This window comes from Urocitellus parryii, chromosome 6 (assembly GCF_045843805.1).
Source record: "Urocitellus parryii isolate mUroPar1 chromosome 6, mUroPar1.hap1, whole genome shotgun sequence".
NCBI lineage: Eukaryota > Metazoa > Chordata > Mammalia > Rodentia > Sciuridae > Urocitellus > Urocitellus parryii.
In genome coordinates this window covers 37,396,484-37,410,099 of record NC_135536.1, presented here as the reverse complement: position 1 = coordinate 37,410,099, position 13,616 = coordinate 37,396,484, and the positions used below count along the sequence as shown (strand labels likewise).

Below are 13,616 nucleotides of genomic sequence, written 5' to 3'. Positions count from 1 at the left end.
AATTATGATGAAAGTAGAGATTAGAAGACAAGAGAAATAATAATCCATTTCCAGTGAGTTTTGTGGTCATCCTGCACACCCATTCAGAGTGCCATTAGGATGCCAGCAGAGGAAGAAATGAAGCCCCATTGTAGGGCAACCTCCAACCTGTGTCATCAAATGCTGCATTAATAAAAGCAATCACATGTTGGTCCCAATTTATCAAACTGCAGTAGAACACGAAGCCTAGGATTTGCCTTTCAACTAATGGGGGCCACTTCATTCTACCAAGGCCTTCAGCACAAAAGGGTAGAAAATACTTCTGTTCTCTGGGTATTCTCACAGTCATAGAAAGTAAAAAGGGCAGAGAACCAATCACAAACAACAAACTTGACCCTATTAGGAAGAAGTAAATCCCAAGTGTTCATCTAGTATCCTTCTAATCTACCTGAATTTGTGATATCTGCCACAGCTTAACCAGAAGTAATCCTCCCAGCTCCCAGTTTGGACCATATTAACCCATCATCTCCTTTCTTCCCAGGGCACTGTAGATTGTCTGAGTCATTGTTACTTCCCTAACTTCCCTGCACAGGTTAGGGAGCCATGCAGCCACAGGGAGACACACCCTAGATTTTGTCTAAATACTTTTTTCTCCAAAGAGCTTTCCTCCATGATCTCATTTCTCCTCCCAACAGGTAGTTTACTTCTGATTTACAGGCCAAGGTCTCCAACATACCTGCTCCTAGCATGAGTCAATACAGTCTAGGGATATAAATCACCACTGGGGACACAGGCAGACACTGCAGCCTCCTAGGGACCCTTCTCCCTCATTCTGCTCCCCATGCAGTACACAACTTCCTGTGCCAGTCAGGAAAGCAGAGGAGTGAGCCTGAAAAGGTTCTTATTCAGGGAGACTGGGGGCCCAAACAAACAGAACTCAGGGTAACTGTCTTATCTTTTTATTTGGTCTTGGACTCTAGGAAAGTTGACTATTATTCCTGGGGGAAGGAGCAGTAACATAAAAGCATAGTTTAGGCTACACTAGAAGTCAGACTACTGATTAATACTGTCCCCAGGAGGAATGTACTGCCTTGCTGGGAGAAAATGCCCCAGAAGAAGAATTCAAACAGACACAAGGCACTGTCCTGTGGGAATCAGGATGGAAAGAACATGTTATGATGGACAGTGGGTTTGGTCTTGTGGCCAATCAGATCCTTCCAACTCTGATTCTTCAGTTTTCATTTTCTAGATAATTGGTTCATCTAATAAAACTTTCATAGCCCTCCCACCTCCACACATACACCAAACAGAACTGTGCCTTACTTTAAGCAACCTATATCTTCCATAAAGAAAACTTTAGGGGCCGATCACATCTACATTGTCATTGCACAGCATGGCTTCATCAATTTGGTGAATGCTGTCAACATTTCAGCTAGAGGATCTAACTGGGCTTTTTGACATATATACTGTAAACAAACCCTTGAATATAACAGAAGAGCTGCCATTTATAGGAACCCTGAGAGTATTTCGGTAATGCAAACAGTCAGTCCTAATTGAACTATCTTGTAAATGTGGACTTTAAAGGTTGCCCAAAAGGGATGCAGCCATTATAGGGCATGTTATACAAGGACACAGTGTTAAAATCTAGGGCATGGACCCTGGACATGGAGGACCCACATCTCTGAAAGTGAGGTTTGGTTAGGGAGCCTGTGCAGCCACAGGCAGACATACCTGAGACTTTGTCTAAGTACTTTCCTCCAAGGAGCTTTCCTCTATGATCTCATATCTCCTCCCAACAGGTAGTTTTACTTCTGATTTACAGGCAGAAGTAAAGGCCAAGCAGCTCAAGGTCACAGGCAGGCATATCTGGACTGGAAACCAGGTCCCCCTCTGCCTTTGTCACCAGCTCATTGCTACTTCCCTGCAACCCAATACTCTATAGCCCCTCCAGGGTCCAGGATTCCCTTTGACACTCCCAGGAGACAGCCCAGCCAGCAGAGCCTCCTGTCCTCTGGCCAACCAAAGTAGCAGCAAGGGAGAGGAAAGACTCAGCTTAAGCTTTTTGCCACCTCTGGCCCACCCTAGCCTCTGCCAACTCAGCCACAGTCCCAATCTCCAGGATTTACCCTTTCTTGAAGCCCTGTGTTAAAAACAAGGTTGAAAAGTTAAAGCTGAGTAGACCTCTTGAGAGCTGGCTGCGGTCTTCTCTTGACATTGGGTCAGTTTGAGGATCTGCCCCCAAAGGGCCCAGGCAAGAAATGTCCCTCACTTACATATTCTTCCCCAGTGCTTCCCTGACCCAAATCACCAACTCAGAGTAAGCCTGGGTCAGAGTATGAACAGCAGAGGGACTCTCCCAGAAGGTTCTGCGCTGAGGGAGGCTAAACAGGGCAACAGCCACAAAAGCAAGGAACGCTCAAAAGTTGAGACCAAGCAGGGCCTCAGACAGTTGGTTGATGTCCCGACAGTATGGTTCCCGCTGCAGGATGAAGTCCACCTTGTGATCCTGACCCCGGAACACCTCCAGCAGCTGGCGCCGGAGCCTCTCGGTCTCCCGGGTCTTCCGAATGCCACCACTACCTTTTTCCTCTTCCCTCCCCTGCTGCTGATTACCATGTTCTGCAAAGGCCCTGGAAGGATTCTTAGCCTTAGAAGATCCCTGTTTCCTGGGAAGAAACAGAACAAAAAGAGGTGATGAGCATCTAGAGGAAAAGTAGCCCTCAGTGCACCTCCTCCTCTTAAGTAGCCTGCCTATTCCTGACTCTGGGAGAACAATTCTTAAGTTCCCTAAACTGACCACTGAGTGGCAGTATCAATCCACTTCTGAAAGGGAGATAGACCCTTTACAAGGTGATCCTGGCCATTAATAATGTAGTTCTAGCCCTAAATTAACCACTTACTTAAGGGTCCAGCAGAGAGCATGCTGAATACAACTGACTATTAGTGCAAACAACCATTTTCCAAAGAACTTCATCAAACACATTGACATTCCTGAAACAGGAGTTTCCCTCCCAACCAGGACTTCTGTGTCAGGATTCCCTACAGAGGTTTTATTTATTTATTTATTTTAATGATTTTTTTTTTTTTTTTTTTTAGTTGTAGATAGTCACAATACCTTTATTTTATTTGTTCATTTTTATGTGGTGCTGAGGATCAAACCCAGTGCCTCACACATGCGAGGCAAGCGCTCTGTCACTGAGCCACAACCCCAGCCCCTTACAGAGGTTTTAAAGGCCATGTGCAAAGCAATTCAAACTACTGTAGAATGAAGCTGTCCCAAACTGAAGTCACCCTCCCACTCAAGTCTCCAGGTCTGCAGAGAGAAGAGAGCTCAGAGCTGCTGGCAGGGAGTCTGGGGCATTACCTGGCTGGCTTCTTCAGGAACTCATCCAGGGTGGGGCCATTTCGCCCCAGTGGGTCATCAGGAACCATGAAGTGGTTTCCCACAAAGGTGAAAGGCAGCAAGCTAGATGAAGAAGAGAAAGAGTGGTCACAGAGAGGCCCTTATCCACCTTCAGAGAGCTGAGACCACCACTACCAGAATCTCCTGGCTATCATCCTTTCAAGCAATTTCAAGCCCCTTCCCAGAGTTCTCACCCAGTGGCCAGAGGAGAGCTGCTTTTAGAGAAAGGTCTGAGTCCGTGCCCTAGTCTCAAGGGAGAGCTCCCTCACCGCTCTCTGATGATTGCCATCCACTTGTCAGACTCCTCTGCCAAGTCCCGGAACTGGTCATTGGAGACAATGATCCCGTTGGTCTCTTCTGCCAGCTTCACCATGAACCTGTCTCAAAAACCATGGCAACATTCCAGGAGTCTTCAAGGCCCAGAGTATTACCAATCCCTGTGACTTACTTCTGGGGATGGAGAAATGACATCCCTACCTCACACTGACCACTACAGGTGACTTACTGGATACAGGTGTCATGGGTTAGAGCAGAAATAAAGATGAATACTAGGTGGTCCCCCAACAGTATCCCATCCACTAGCCACAACCCTTCACCCAACATTTTGTGCCTCATTTGTAAGAGACAGATCTGGTACTGACTCTGTCTTCCATCCTACCAACCAATCACTTAAAAATCCACTATGTTCATCCTCTGAAAAGCCCTCCACTCTGAAGCCCCCTTCCTTCCTTACCACCTTCGTGATTCAGATATTACAGGTGAGATACCACATAGCCTCTTCACCATTCACCTACCTCTCACCCTTCACCACCCTCCTGGTTCGCCTGCCCTCCCGCAAGAAAACATGCTCTTTCCCTGTACAGAGCTCTTCCACACCTGCCTTCATCTACTAAGTCCACATGCTCAGGCCTGGCAGCTAAAGCCCTCTAGAATCCAGTTCTATAGCACCCTCACAGACTTCTCTCTCCCATTATTCCCTGATGTGCCCTCAACTCCAGTCAAAATCAATTATCAGATTACACCCTGCTCTCTAAACATGGCCTGCACTGTCTCTGACTTCATGTTTCTCAAACCATTCCCTCCATCTGGAAAGTGTTCCCCAAACCTTGCTGATAAACACAGTCACCAGGGGAACTTTAAAAAGGTAAGCCAGGCATGGTGGCGCACACCTGTAATTCCAGCGACTCAGGATGCTGAGGCAGGAGGATTGCAAGTTTGAGGCCAGCCTCAGCAACTTAGCAAGGCCCTAAGCAACTTAGCAAAGACCCTGTCTAACTAAATAAAAAATACAAAGGGCGGGGGATATTATTCAGTGGTAAAGCACCCCTGGGTAAATTCCCTAGTACCAAAAAAATATCGATGCCGGTGTCTCACTTTAGCAATTCTGATCCCATCACATAGATTCATGTGGTGGAAAGCAGTCTTGTTAACAGTTTTAGAAACCAAGAGATCCAGCCCATCCACATCCTTCTCAACAAACAATTCACAAACTCTCCACTCCTGCAAAACACCAGTCAGAGAGGGCTCCCTTCCTCTGAGTTGCTGTAGTATCTGATTTATAAGTTTCTTTTGGCTCTTTGAAGTCAAGAGTCAGATCTTGTTCCCCATGTTCCTTCTGCAGACCATGTACCTAACACTAAGCAGGCAATTAGTATTTGACAGGGTTAGGCAGGAGCAAAGTCTGGTTCCGAGTTTCTGGCTGGGAAGCAAATTTATGTATAAGGTATACAGATGGTATACAAAAGGTATTTTCCAGTTAAGCATATTTTACTATTATTGCATTACATGGCATGTTGTTCATTTGTCAGCCTATGCTGTGTAGCACAGGGCTTATTCACTGTTACCAGGAAAAACTCCCAATTTACATTGTTATCTGTCCATCAGGTCCTACACAACTGCACAAACACATGCCTTTAAAAGTCATTAAAACTGACTCAATGCAGTCTCAATTCTCTTTCAGTGCTGGTGTGGAAAGAAGGTCCCATCTTGGATTCACTGTGAAATCTCAGCATAAAACAAAATTCCACTGGAAGGAAGTGGACTGCCTTTTGTAAAACAGTATTTATTCATAAGAAGTTTTTTTTGTTTGTTTTTAGGGGGGTACCAGTGATAGAATTTAGGGGCACCTGACCACTGAGCCACACCCCCCAGCCCTATTTTGTATTTTATTTAGAAACAGGGTCTCACTGAGTTGCTTAGCACCTTGCTTTTGCTGAGGCTGGCTTTGAACTCACAATCCTCTTGCCTCAGCCTCCTGAGCCACGCGTGTCACCACACTTGGTTAAGTTTTGAAAAGACAAAATGTATAATCACCGCAGTTTGAAATTAACTGTTTAAAACTAAATAATATCCTAAAGGACAAAGAGCCTATAGTTGTAAAATTTTTAGACTGGTTAATTAGCTTTCAAATCTGCCCTTTTCCCCACACCATGTATGTATACTGCAGCTGGAATATGCCCTGGATTTAAACTATCTGGCAGTTCTGAGGTCTATTTTTCCTTTGTTAGGGTAGTTCACCATTCTTACCCTTTGTGTCCACAGCTTTAAAACAGAGATAATATTTTATGCAACACATAATTTGGTCCATACAAGGAAATGTGATGGACTCTTGCCTACCTCGTTGAGTGAGGCAAGAACACTACTTTTCTTCTTTTGATATTCATAAGGAAGACAAATGCATGGAGGAACCTGAGCCAAAGAGGTTAATTCACTAAGGTATGGGCCTATAGATGAAATCAATGAGAAGTGAACGTGAAGCTCAAATTCAGATCTTTAAATTCTACATCCTATGATCTTTCTACCATACCATGTTTTGTACAGTCCTATTGTTCACAGGCTGTGTTTCTTCCTCATACTTACTTTTAATTGTTTACTCTGGTTTCTCCAGAATGTTGGGGGAGTTTCTCTACACATTTGGAAATTTAGCTTATAAAAACACATCTGTCAGCTATTTGTGTCAGTAGTTTTCCCATCTTTCCAATAAACCAGTATTTCCTAGACAGGAAGGCACTACACAAGCACAAGATGTCATTCAGGTTGATGAATGAAGAAGGAATGATGAAGGGGCAAACACGGTTGTCTAAGTCTATCCCATCTCAGCTACAGGGGAGGTTTACCTAACCAGTCATAAGAGCACATGGAGGAATAACTCTCTGCCCCCACTCCTGAGGCTTGGAGACAAAGCAAATTGTCAGGAGATTCTCTCCCTCAACCTCCTACTGGACTCCTTAAATAATCAAAGCTCGGGCAAGGAGGGTAGCAGTACCTGTCGTCATAGGAGGAGATCCTTTTTCCATCCATGACTCGTGAGGGAGTTAGGGAGAGCAAGCTGAGGGAGTACAGCTTTTGCAGGAAGTGACTCTCTATAGAAAAAGAACAAACAGGGTTCTCCTCAAGGTGGAAACAGAGCCAATCCCAGGACACAGATGATCAAACCCAACTCACCTCGAACCTTGGCATCCTTACTGAAGCGCCACTGAGGCACAAAGACGGTTATGTCACGATGGCCACGGTCCCAGAAGTACTGTACAGCAATGGCAATGCCCCGGCTGGAGAAGTAGTGCTGGAGCCCATGGCTACAGGGGGAAATCCAGGTGAGGGGCCTGACAGCCTCACTGCAGTACTAGCCCCTCAGCCATGTCCCCAGGACACATAAAGATGACTGTCTCATCCTCCCTCCCCAACACCAGCCCCGCTAGGTACTCACACCATGGCCACATTGCTGCCATCAATGACAATATGGCGGAGGTCTGGCTGGCCAGGCACATTGGCAAGGCACAAGGTGAAAGGATCCTTCAGGGCCTCCTGGAAACGCTGTGTGCCAGTCACTAAGTTGCCCCCACGGGTACCTCGTCTCCCAGGAAACCCTCGACCTCGAGCCACGGCCTGCTGCTTATCTCCCCGGTCTCCCCGGTCTCCCCGGTCTCCACAGGGCCATGGGGGTTCGGGTGCGGGTGGAGGGCTAGGTACTCTTGGAGGTGAGGCATTTCCATTGTGCAACCGCTGAAGAAGGGAAGCTCCCCGGGTTTGAGCTGTCCTCTGACAGGGACCAGGGGCACCAGAAAACTCACCCTGGATACTAAACCCACCTCTTTCCTGAGGTACCCCCTCTTTTCCCAGGGCCTTTCTTTTCAGGGGCCCATCTTCCCCTGTCCTTCCACCTGCTGAATATGACCTGAAAGCCACTTCTCTGTCCCAGGCCTCTTCCTTAGGCAGCTCCTTCCACCACAAATCCATCTCCTTGGAACCACCTTGTTTCCCTTGATCCTTCTCAATAGTATGACTCCCTCCCTCTGCTCCTTTTGATTCTCTGCACCCCACAGATCCAGGGCGCAACGACTCCCCACCTCCACTCTGGAGAGCCCTGACTCCCCAATGCTGAGTACTCGGCAGGTCTGGGCTTCTCCCCTGCCATGAGGTTAACACTTGTGGCCCCTGCCCACTGGACGCCTCCTGCACTAGACTCAGAAGCTCCTCCTGAACAGCCAGGGGCAGCTGCAGCAGGGCCTCTGTGTGGACATCCTCCCAGGGCTGCAGCAAGGCAGAGAAGTCACTCAGCACTCCAGCACTCTGAGAGGCTCTGGGGTATGGTCCTGGCTGAAAGTCCCAGCTCAGCCGCCCCACTAGCTCCTCCACACGGCTCTGAGCCATGACAAAGGCCTCAGTTAGGCCACTGATCATCAGTGAACCAGGTGCCTGAGGTACCAGATGGGCTGATGTGCTCCAAGCCAGACAGTCAAGGAAGAAGCCCTGGGCTCCCAGGAAAATGCAGTGCAGTCTGGAGGGGTAGTGGATTTCATTTTGAAGTTCAGGGCTGCAGAGACCCTTCAGGTACTCCTGGAAGGGAATGTCAGAAAAGGAAACTGCTTGAATCTACCCCTCATTATTCCCAAACTCCAGGATGCCTGCTATTTTTCCCATTTCATAAATAAGGAAACTAAGACTCTGATCACAAGGCAGGCAGGTAGTGGAGCCATATTAGAACCCCTGCCTGACTCCAAAGGAAGCAATGTGGCTGGACCTCCCCACCCCCACCCTACCCACATACAGTGACCTCCCACATACAGTGAATTCCTTGGCAGGGCCCACTTGCTCAGCTGGATTATCTCTATTCTTCAAAAGAGCACAAATAAGTCCTTGCAGAACCTGGGCTGTCACAGCAGAAATGAAACCAAAACTGAAAACAGAGCTAGAAAGTGCCTCAAAGCTCAGGGACACTGAGGTTGCTAGTGGAATGATGAAGTTTAGATCGTCCCCTGCCCCCTCCTAGAACTCTGCCTCTGTGCGGAAGGGCTCCCTGGGAAGGATCAGGGGAGGGTTCACCTTCGCTCTGCTGACGTTCTCCTTGGGGCCCTCAAGTTGCAGCCAGATGTGAGGATTCTCAGGGCAGTCCTTAGGGAGGACACTCAGCCCCACGCTGAAGATGCGCTCCAAACGGGCCTGCTGCTCCCGAACCTTGTCTTCTGCCTCCGCAGACACCGCAAAGCGGTCAGGGGTTGAGGAACCAGCCCCCAAAGTAGGCATGGCTTCTTCCCCTTGTCCTGGAGGGAAGAAGGAAGCTCAGAGCCTCACTATCCCCTCAACCCAAAACTTGATCTCCCTACCTATATCAAAGATCAACAGGTAGCACCTAGTTACAATTCTGGTAAACAATTGCTAACCAGTATCTGAGTCCTTCTTGGCAGTAGGAAGAGTGTCAGAGTATCCAAACATGGGCCTTCTATCTTCCTAAGAAGTAGTCATGGTAAACAAGGCTATCTGGGATGGGCGGCTGCCCTCTGGAGAATGACCACAGGCCTGAGCAGGAAGGGTGGGGGGCCAGCTCCGTCTGGAGGTAAGCAGGAATCTCTCCTCGGGGTACTCTGCAATCTTCAGGTTTCAAGACTCTTAATGAATCCTCACCAGGGGCTTGTACTGAGCTGTACTCTGGGGCCCCTCATCTGCCATTTCCAAGGCTCTAGCCACTCCCACTTCTCCGCCTGCCTCTCCCCCAGCTGTCCACGCCCCACTCCGTCACGCCACGCGCCCCACCCGGGGCCCGCCCCCGCCACAGTCCCCTGCGGCCTCTGCCCCGGGGCAGGCCGTGCTCCCCGTAGCCGCCGCGCGTGCCCAGCTCCCGGGCGCCAGGGAAGGGCGCCTACCCGCCTAAGCCGCGGGCTCCAGCCTCACGTCCCGCTGGCGCCTCTTGGTACCCCAGGGCCCCAGGTTCGCCCGTGCCCCCAGCCCAGGGGACTAGGGCATGGGGCCCGAATCTGGGCGGGCCTTCCTGGGTTTCTCACCCAACGAGCACCTCGTCTCTCCACCTCTCAAACTATTTTTTGAGTCACTTCCTGGGTTAGGGCGGAGTCAGCCCCGCTCCTCCCCCGACCGCGCCTGCCCTGCCCTGGCACGCAGCCCAGAGGCGCGCTTCCTCCTCCCCAGTGCGCGGCGCGCAGGGCCTTCTCTAGCCACCGCCCCGCCCCGCGTCCCCGACTCCGCCCAGTCCTGTCGCCGGCAGTTCTCTAGGCCACTCAGCCTTCTGGCTTCCCTTCCAGCTCTCGTTTGTCTCCCCGCCTTCGGGGTTCTTGCGTGTTCTGCTCATTTGTTTCTTGGGAAAGAGGAATCATTCGTTGAAAGTTTGATCCCTTGGCATGAAAATATGGAAGACCAAAAAGAGAAAGTGACTGGGCCAGGGTCACAAGATTGTGAGGCTCTTGGTGCAAGCCCTTTCCATTAAAACAATTGTGGGGAAGACAGGACACCCCTCTCTCCTACTAAATGGAAAGGTGCTACAGGGAAGGGCTGCTGTTTTGTGAGGGGTTTTGAATAGAGGAGGAAAGGAAGGAGCTTTAGAACTGTAACTCACATGTTCACCTATACCCAGTTCTCCATCACCCCAGGTGGAGCCTCCCGTACTAGCCCATCCATAGGGGCCAACCTAGAACTCTGGCTTAGCCTTCCTGTCCTGTCTTCATCCCTCTTCTCCCTCCCAGAACCCAACTGCTGTCACTTAATGTTCTGCCAAGGAGGAGGGAACTGCAGTGACAGCAGGAGTAACGGAGTGGGAGGCAGGACAGAGCTGCAGGACACAGAGGTATGGAGAGGGAGGTCCAGAGGCCAGATGACAGTGAGACCCAGAGAGAGGGCAGAGGAGCAGGGTGAGGGGTGTTGAGTGCCCAGGGCAGCAGAAAGGGGGCAGAAGATAAGACACTTGTGAGCCGAAGAGGCACTCAGCCATGTTGGGAGCAAGAAGACACTGGCTGCCAGATCCCTTGCACAGCCTGGGGCTGCCCCTAGCCCTGTTGCTTCTGGCCCTGGGAGCAGGGTTGGCCCAGGAGGGGTCAGAGCCTGTCCTGCTGGAGGGTGAATGCTTGGTGGTCTGTGAGCCTGGCCGAGCTGCTGCAGGGGGCCCCGGGGGAGCAGCCCTGGGAGAGGCACCCCCCGGAAGAGTAGCATTTGCTGCAGTTAGAAGCCACCACCATGAGCCAGCAGGGGAGACCGGCAACGGCACCAGCGGGGCTATCTACTTTGACCAGGTAACCTCCCCTCCACCAACCCTGCAACCCTGTCCAAAGAACCACCAAGACCTGCAATCAACTGTCCAAGCCCACTTTGCTGACCCTTCAAGAAAACAACTCCCTACATCTTCCCCTAATGTCGCCACTGATTGTTTCCCTTCCCTTCATACATACACACATTCCTCCTTGCCCTTTTTACCATTTTTTTAAAATATGTACATTCCTGTTCACTCCTGCTTACCACCTCTTCTTTCCCATACTCATTGCCCCTGTCCCATCCCCAGTGTTATCCCAGAGAGCCCCACTCTGGCATCCCTGAGCCCTACTCAGCAGGATCTGCTTCCCCCAGGTCCTGGTGAATGAAGGCGGTGGCTTTGACCGGGCCTCAGGCTCCTTCGTGGCCCCTGTCCGGGGAGTCTACAGCTTCCGGTTCCATGTGGTGAAGGTGTACAATCGCCAAACTGTCCAGGTGATCTGAATGCTGGGCCCATCCCCAGCTCTTGAGGGAGGGGAGGGGGCATAAGTGGAGCACCACTGAGCCCTGGGCAAACTCTCCACTGACTTGTGTCCTGGTGGCCAGGAGCAAGCGAGGAAAGGTCCTGCCTACCACAGTGTGGATAATGTTTTGAGTCAAACACTGGCCACCCCTCAGCACTACCAGGAGAGTCCATTAAGCCCTAGGTTCTGGAGAGGAAGCCCTTGGCAAAGGGAGGGTCCTGAGCTAGGGTGTGGGGGAGGGATGCTAACTGGGCTCCCCTCCCCAGGTAAGCCTGATGTTGAATACATGGCCTGTCATCTCAGCCTTTGCCAATGATCCTGATGTGACCCGGGAGGCAGCCACCAGCTCTGTGCTGCTTCCCCTGGACCCTGGGGACCGGGTGTCCCTGCGCCTACGTCGGGGGAATCTGCTAGGTGGCTGGAAATACTCAAGTTTCTCTGGCTTCCTCATATTCCCACTCTGAAGACTCAGATCCTTCGAAGACTCAGCCCCCATCACTGCCTTCTGCCCTCCCCTGTCCCGGTAAAAACATCTTTGGGGCAGGAAAGTGGTTAGGAGAGTGGTTCCCTCAGGTTGTCTATATCCCACCTCTTTGCATGTGCCAAATACCCAAGGTTAAGAATAGAGAAGAGCAGAGTTGGGCAGCTCAGACCTGGCCCTTCTCACAGTCCACCCCTCATCCCTTGTTGCCCTTCTAGTCTCCTGCTACATTTCTTTGTACCTGCAGCCCTAGAATCAGGGCAAGGTCTGGCAGGGAGAGAGACTTGCACTATTTTGCAGTTTTTGCTCCTCCTATTCCCCTATCCCAGCTTCCTGCTCAGCGCTATTTGGAGACAGGTGGTGCAGGTAGGCCTGACAGGCTCCTACAGGGGCCCAGATGGACCAGCCTTAGAGTACCCTGCAGGCTCCTTCCTGTGAAGAGTGCCAACATCATGGGTCTCAGCCAGCACCGTATGGGCTGGGGTGGGAGGCTCAGCCACAAGCTAAGTATGGGGAGGGCCACAGAGCACTCCACAGGGTTCATGAGCCAGGAAGGGGCATATGCCTAGCCTAAACACAGTACATATTTTGCATTTACTGGGACAACTGGCAGGCAGGGATCCTGGCTGTACACTTATACCATGACCCAGATGGACTCTGGCCCTCATCTTCCCACCCAAGACTTGGGTGTGTATGTTTGCTCTGGCTGAGAGCAGATGTACAGAGCTGGAGATGCGGGTAGAAGGTCACACATGGACCATGGAACACATCTATGACCATATGTCCTTTGCTTGACCACCTCCTAGAATTACTCCACCTTTGAAGTCTGAACTTAAGTCACTCCACACTCTGACCACCACCTCCTTACTCCAGCACTCTCACTCATTTACCTTCACTGTTCCTGTTTCAACCTGTCTCCACACTCTCTCTTCTTTTTAATAATCTGTACTGTCTTATGCTCCTTCTTAAGCTTCCTATTACCTGGTATTATATAATTTGTACCTTCAGCTACTCTCTGACAGTATCATAAGCTCTTGCATGCTCACGTTCACGCTCACACACACATATACACCCGTCCCCTCCCCCCAGCCCCTCCCTCTCTCTCTCTCTCTCTCTCTCTCTCTCTCTCTCTCTCTCTCTCTCTCTCTCTTCCCACTATCCCATTGGTCCATATCTATCAATATAGTAATTACAGAATGGTAATCACTCTCCCTGTAGAGAGAAGATGTATTTGGGATCAGGGATTGCAAGATAAAAGCAGATGTGGTATGTTGTAAAGAAAATAAATATAAAACTATGTATTGCAGTCAAATAAAAAAGGATATAGTAATATTCAAGTTAAATAAGAAATGCTGATGTGAATTTATGGTTTTAAAAAGAAATACGGCTGGGGTGTAGCTTAGTGGTGGGGCGATGGCTAGCATGTGTAAGGCTTTGGGTAAATCCCCAATGCTAGGGAAAAAAATTATAAACACACATGTACACACAACTTTTTCTTTCACCATTTGGCAATAATTTATGGCCAGGAAGACTAGCTTAAACAAGATAGGAGATTCTTTCTGTCTCACATTGAAGAATCTGCAATTAAGGAGTTCAGGGATGGATGGCTACTTTATGATCATAAAAGCCCAGCCTCCCTCCTCTCTTCTTGCGGTACTACTGTCTTTAGCATGCCACCTCATGACCCAAGATGGCTCTATGAATGCCAGCCCTTACATTAGTCTAACAGCCCCCAGGAAGTAGGAAGGAAGAAAAGGCA

At 49.9% G+C, this 13,616-nt stretch overlaps 2 protein-coding genes across 5 annotated transcripts; one reads left to right on the top strand and one right to left on the bottom strand.

Moving 5' to 3' along the window:
• Positions 1-117: 117 nt before the first annotated feature.
• Khnyn (KH and NYN domain containing) lies at positions 118-9,672 on the bottom strand. Of its 4 annotated transcripts, none has more exons than XM_077799657.1 (8): positions 9,523-9,672; positions 8,705-8,922; positions 7,089-8,218; positions 6,827-6,957; positions 6,648-6,744; positions 3,652-3,759; positions 3,344-3,445; positions 118-2,645 (listed from the first exon to the last, which is right to left on the bottom strand). In XM_077799657.1, exons 2-8 carry the CDS (start codon positions 8,903-8,905, stop codon positions 2,396-2,398), a joined length of 2,019 nt encoding a protein of 672 aa, XP_077655783.1. In that variant the 5' UTR covers positions 8,906-8,922; positions 9,523-9,672; the 3' UTR covers positions 118-2,395. The 4 variants fall into 4 exon arrangements, 3 of the variants coding, with proteins under 3 accessions (XP_077655783.1, XP_077655782.1, XP_077655784.1); XM_077799656.1 differs by lacking the exon at positions 9,523-9,672 and adding an exon at positions 9,043-9,305; XM_077799658.1 differs by lacking the exons at positions 3,652-3,759; positions 9,523-9,672 and adding an exon at positions 9,043-9,305.
• Positions 9,673-10,185: 513 nt separating this feature from the next.
• On the top strand, positions 10,186-11,840 carry Cbln3 (cerebellin 3 precursor). Its single transcript, XM_026406130.2, has 3 exons — positions 10,186-10,896; positions 11,228-11,347; positions 11,643-11,840. Exons 1-3 carry the CDS (start codon positions 10,597-10,599, stop codon positions 11,838-11,840), a joined length of 618 nt encoding a protein of 205 aa, XP_026261915.1. The 5' UTR covers positions 10,186-10,596.
• The last annotated feature ends 1,776 nt before the right edge of the window (positions 11,841-13,616 follow it).

Coding starts and splice junctions, on each gene's coding strand:
- Cbln3 (XM_026406130.2), top strand. CDS start 10,597: ATGTTGGGAGCAAGAAGACACTGGCTGCCAGATCCCTTGCACAGCCTG. Junction 10,897..11,227: donor GGGCTATCTACTTTGACCAG/GTAACCTCCCCT, acceptor TGCTTCCCCCAG/GTCCTGGTGAATGAAGGCGG. Junction 11,348..11,642: donor ACAATCGCCAAACTGTCCAG/GTGATCTGAATG, acceptor TCCCCTCCCCAG/GTAAGCCTGATGTTGAATAC.
- Khnyn (XM_077799656.1), bottom strand. CDS start 9,094: ATGTTTGGATACTCTGACACTCTTCCTACTGCCAAGAAGGACTCAGAT. Junction 3,446..3,651: donor ATGGCAATCATCAGAGAGCG/GTGAGGGAGCTC, acceptor TTCTTCATCTAG/CTTGCTGCCTTTCACCTTTG. Junction 2,646..3,343: donor TTCCTGAAGAAGCCAGCCAG/GTAATGCCCCAG, acceptor GTTTCTTCCCAG/GAAACAGGGATCTTCTAAGG.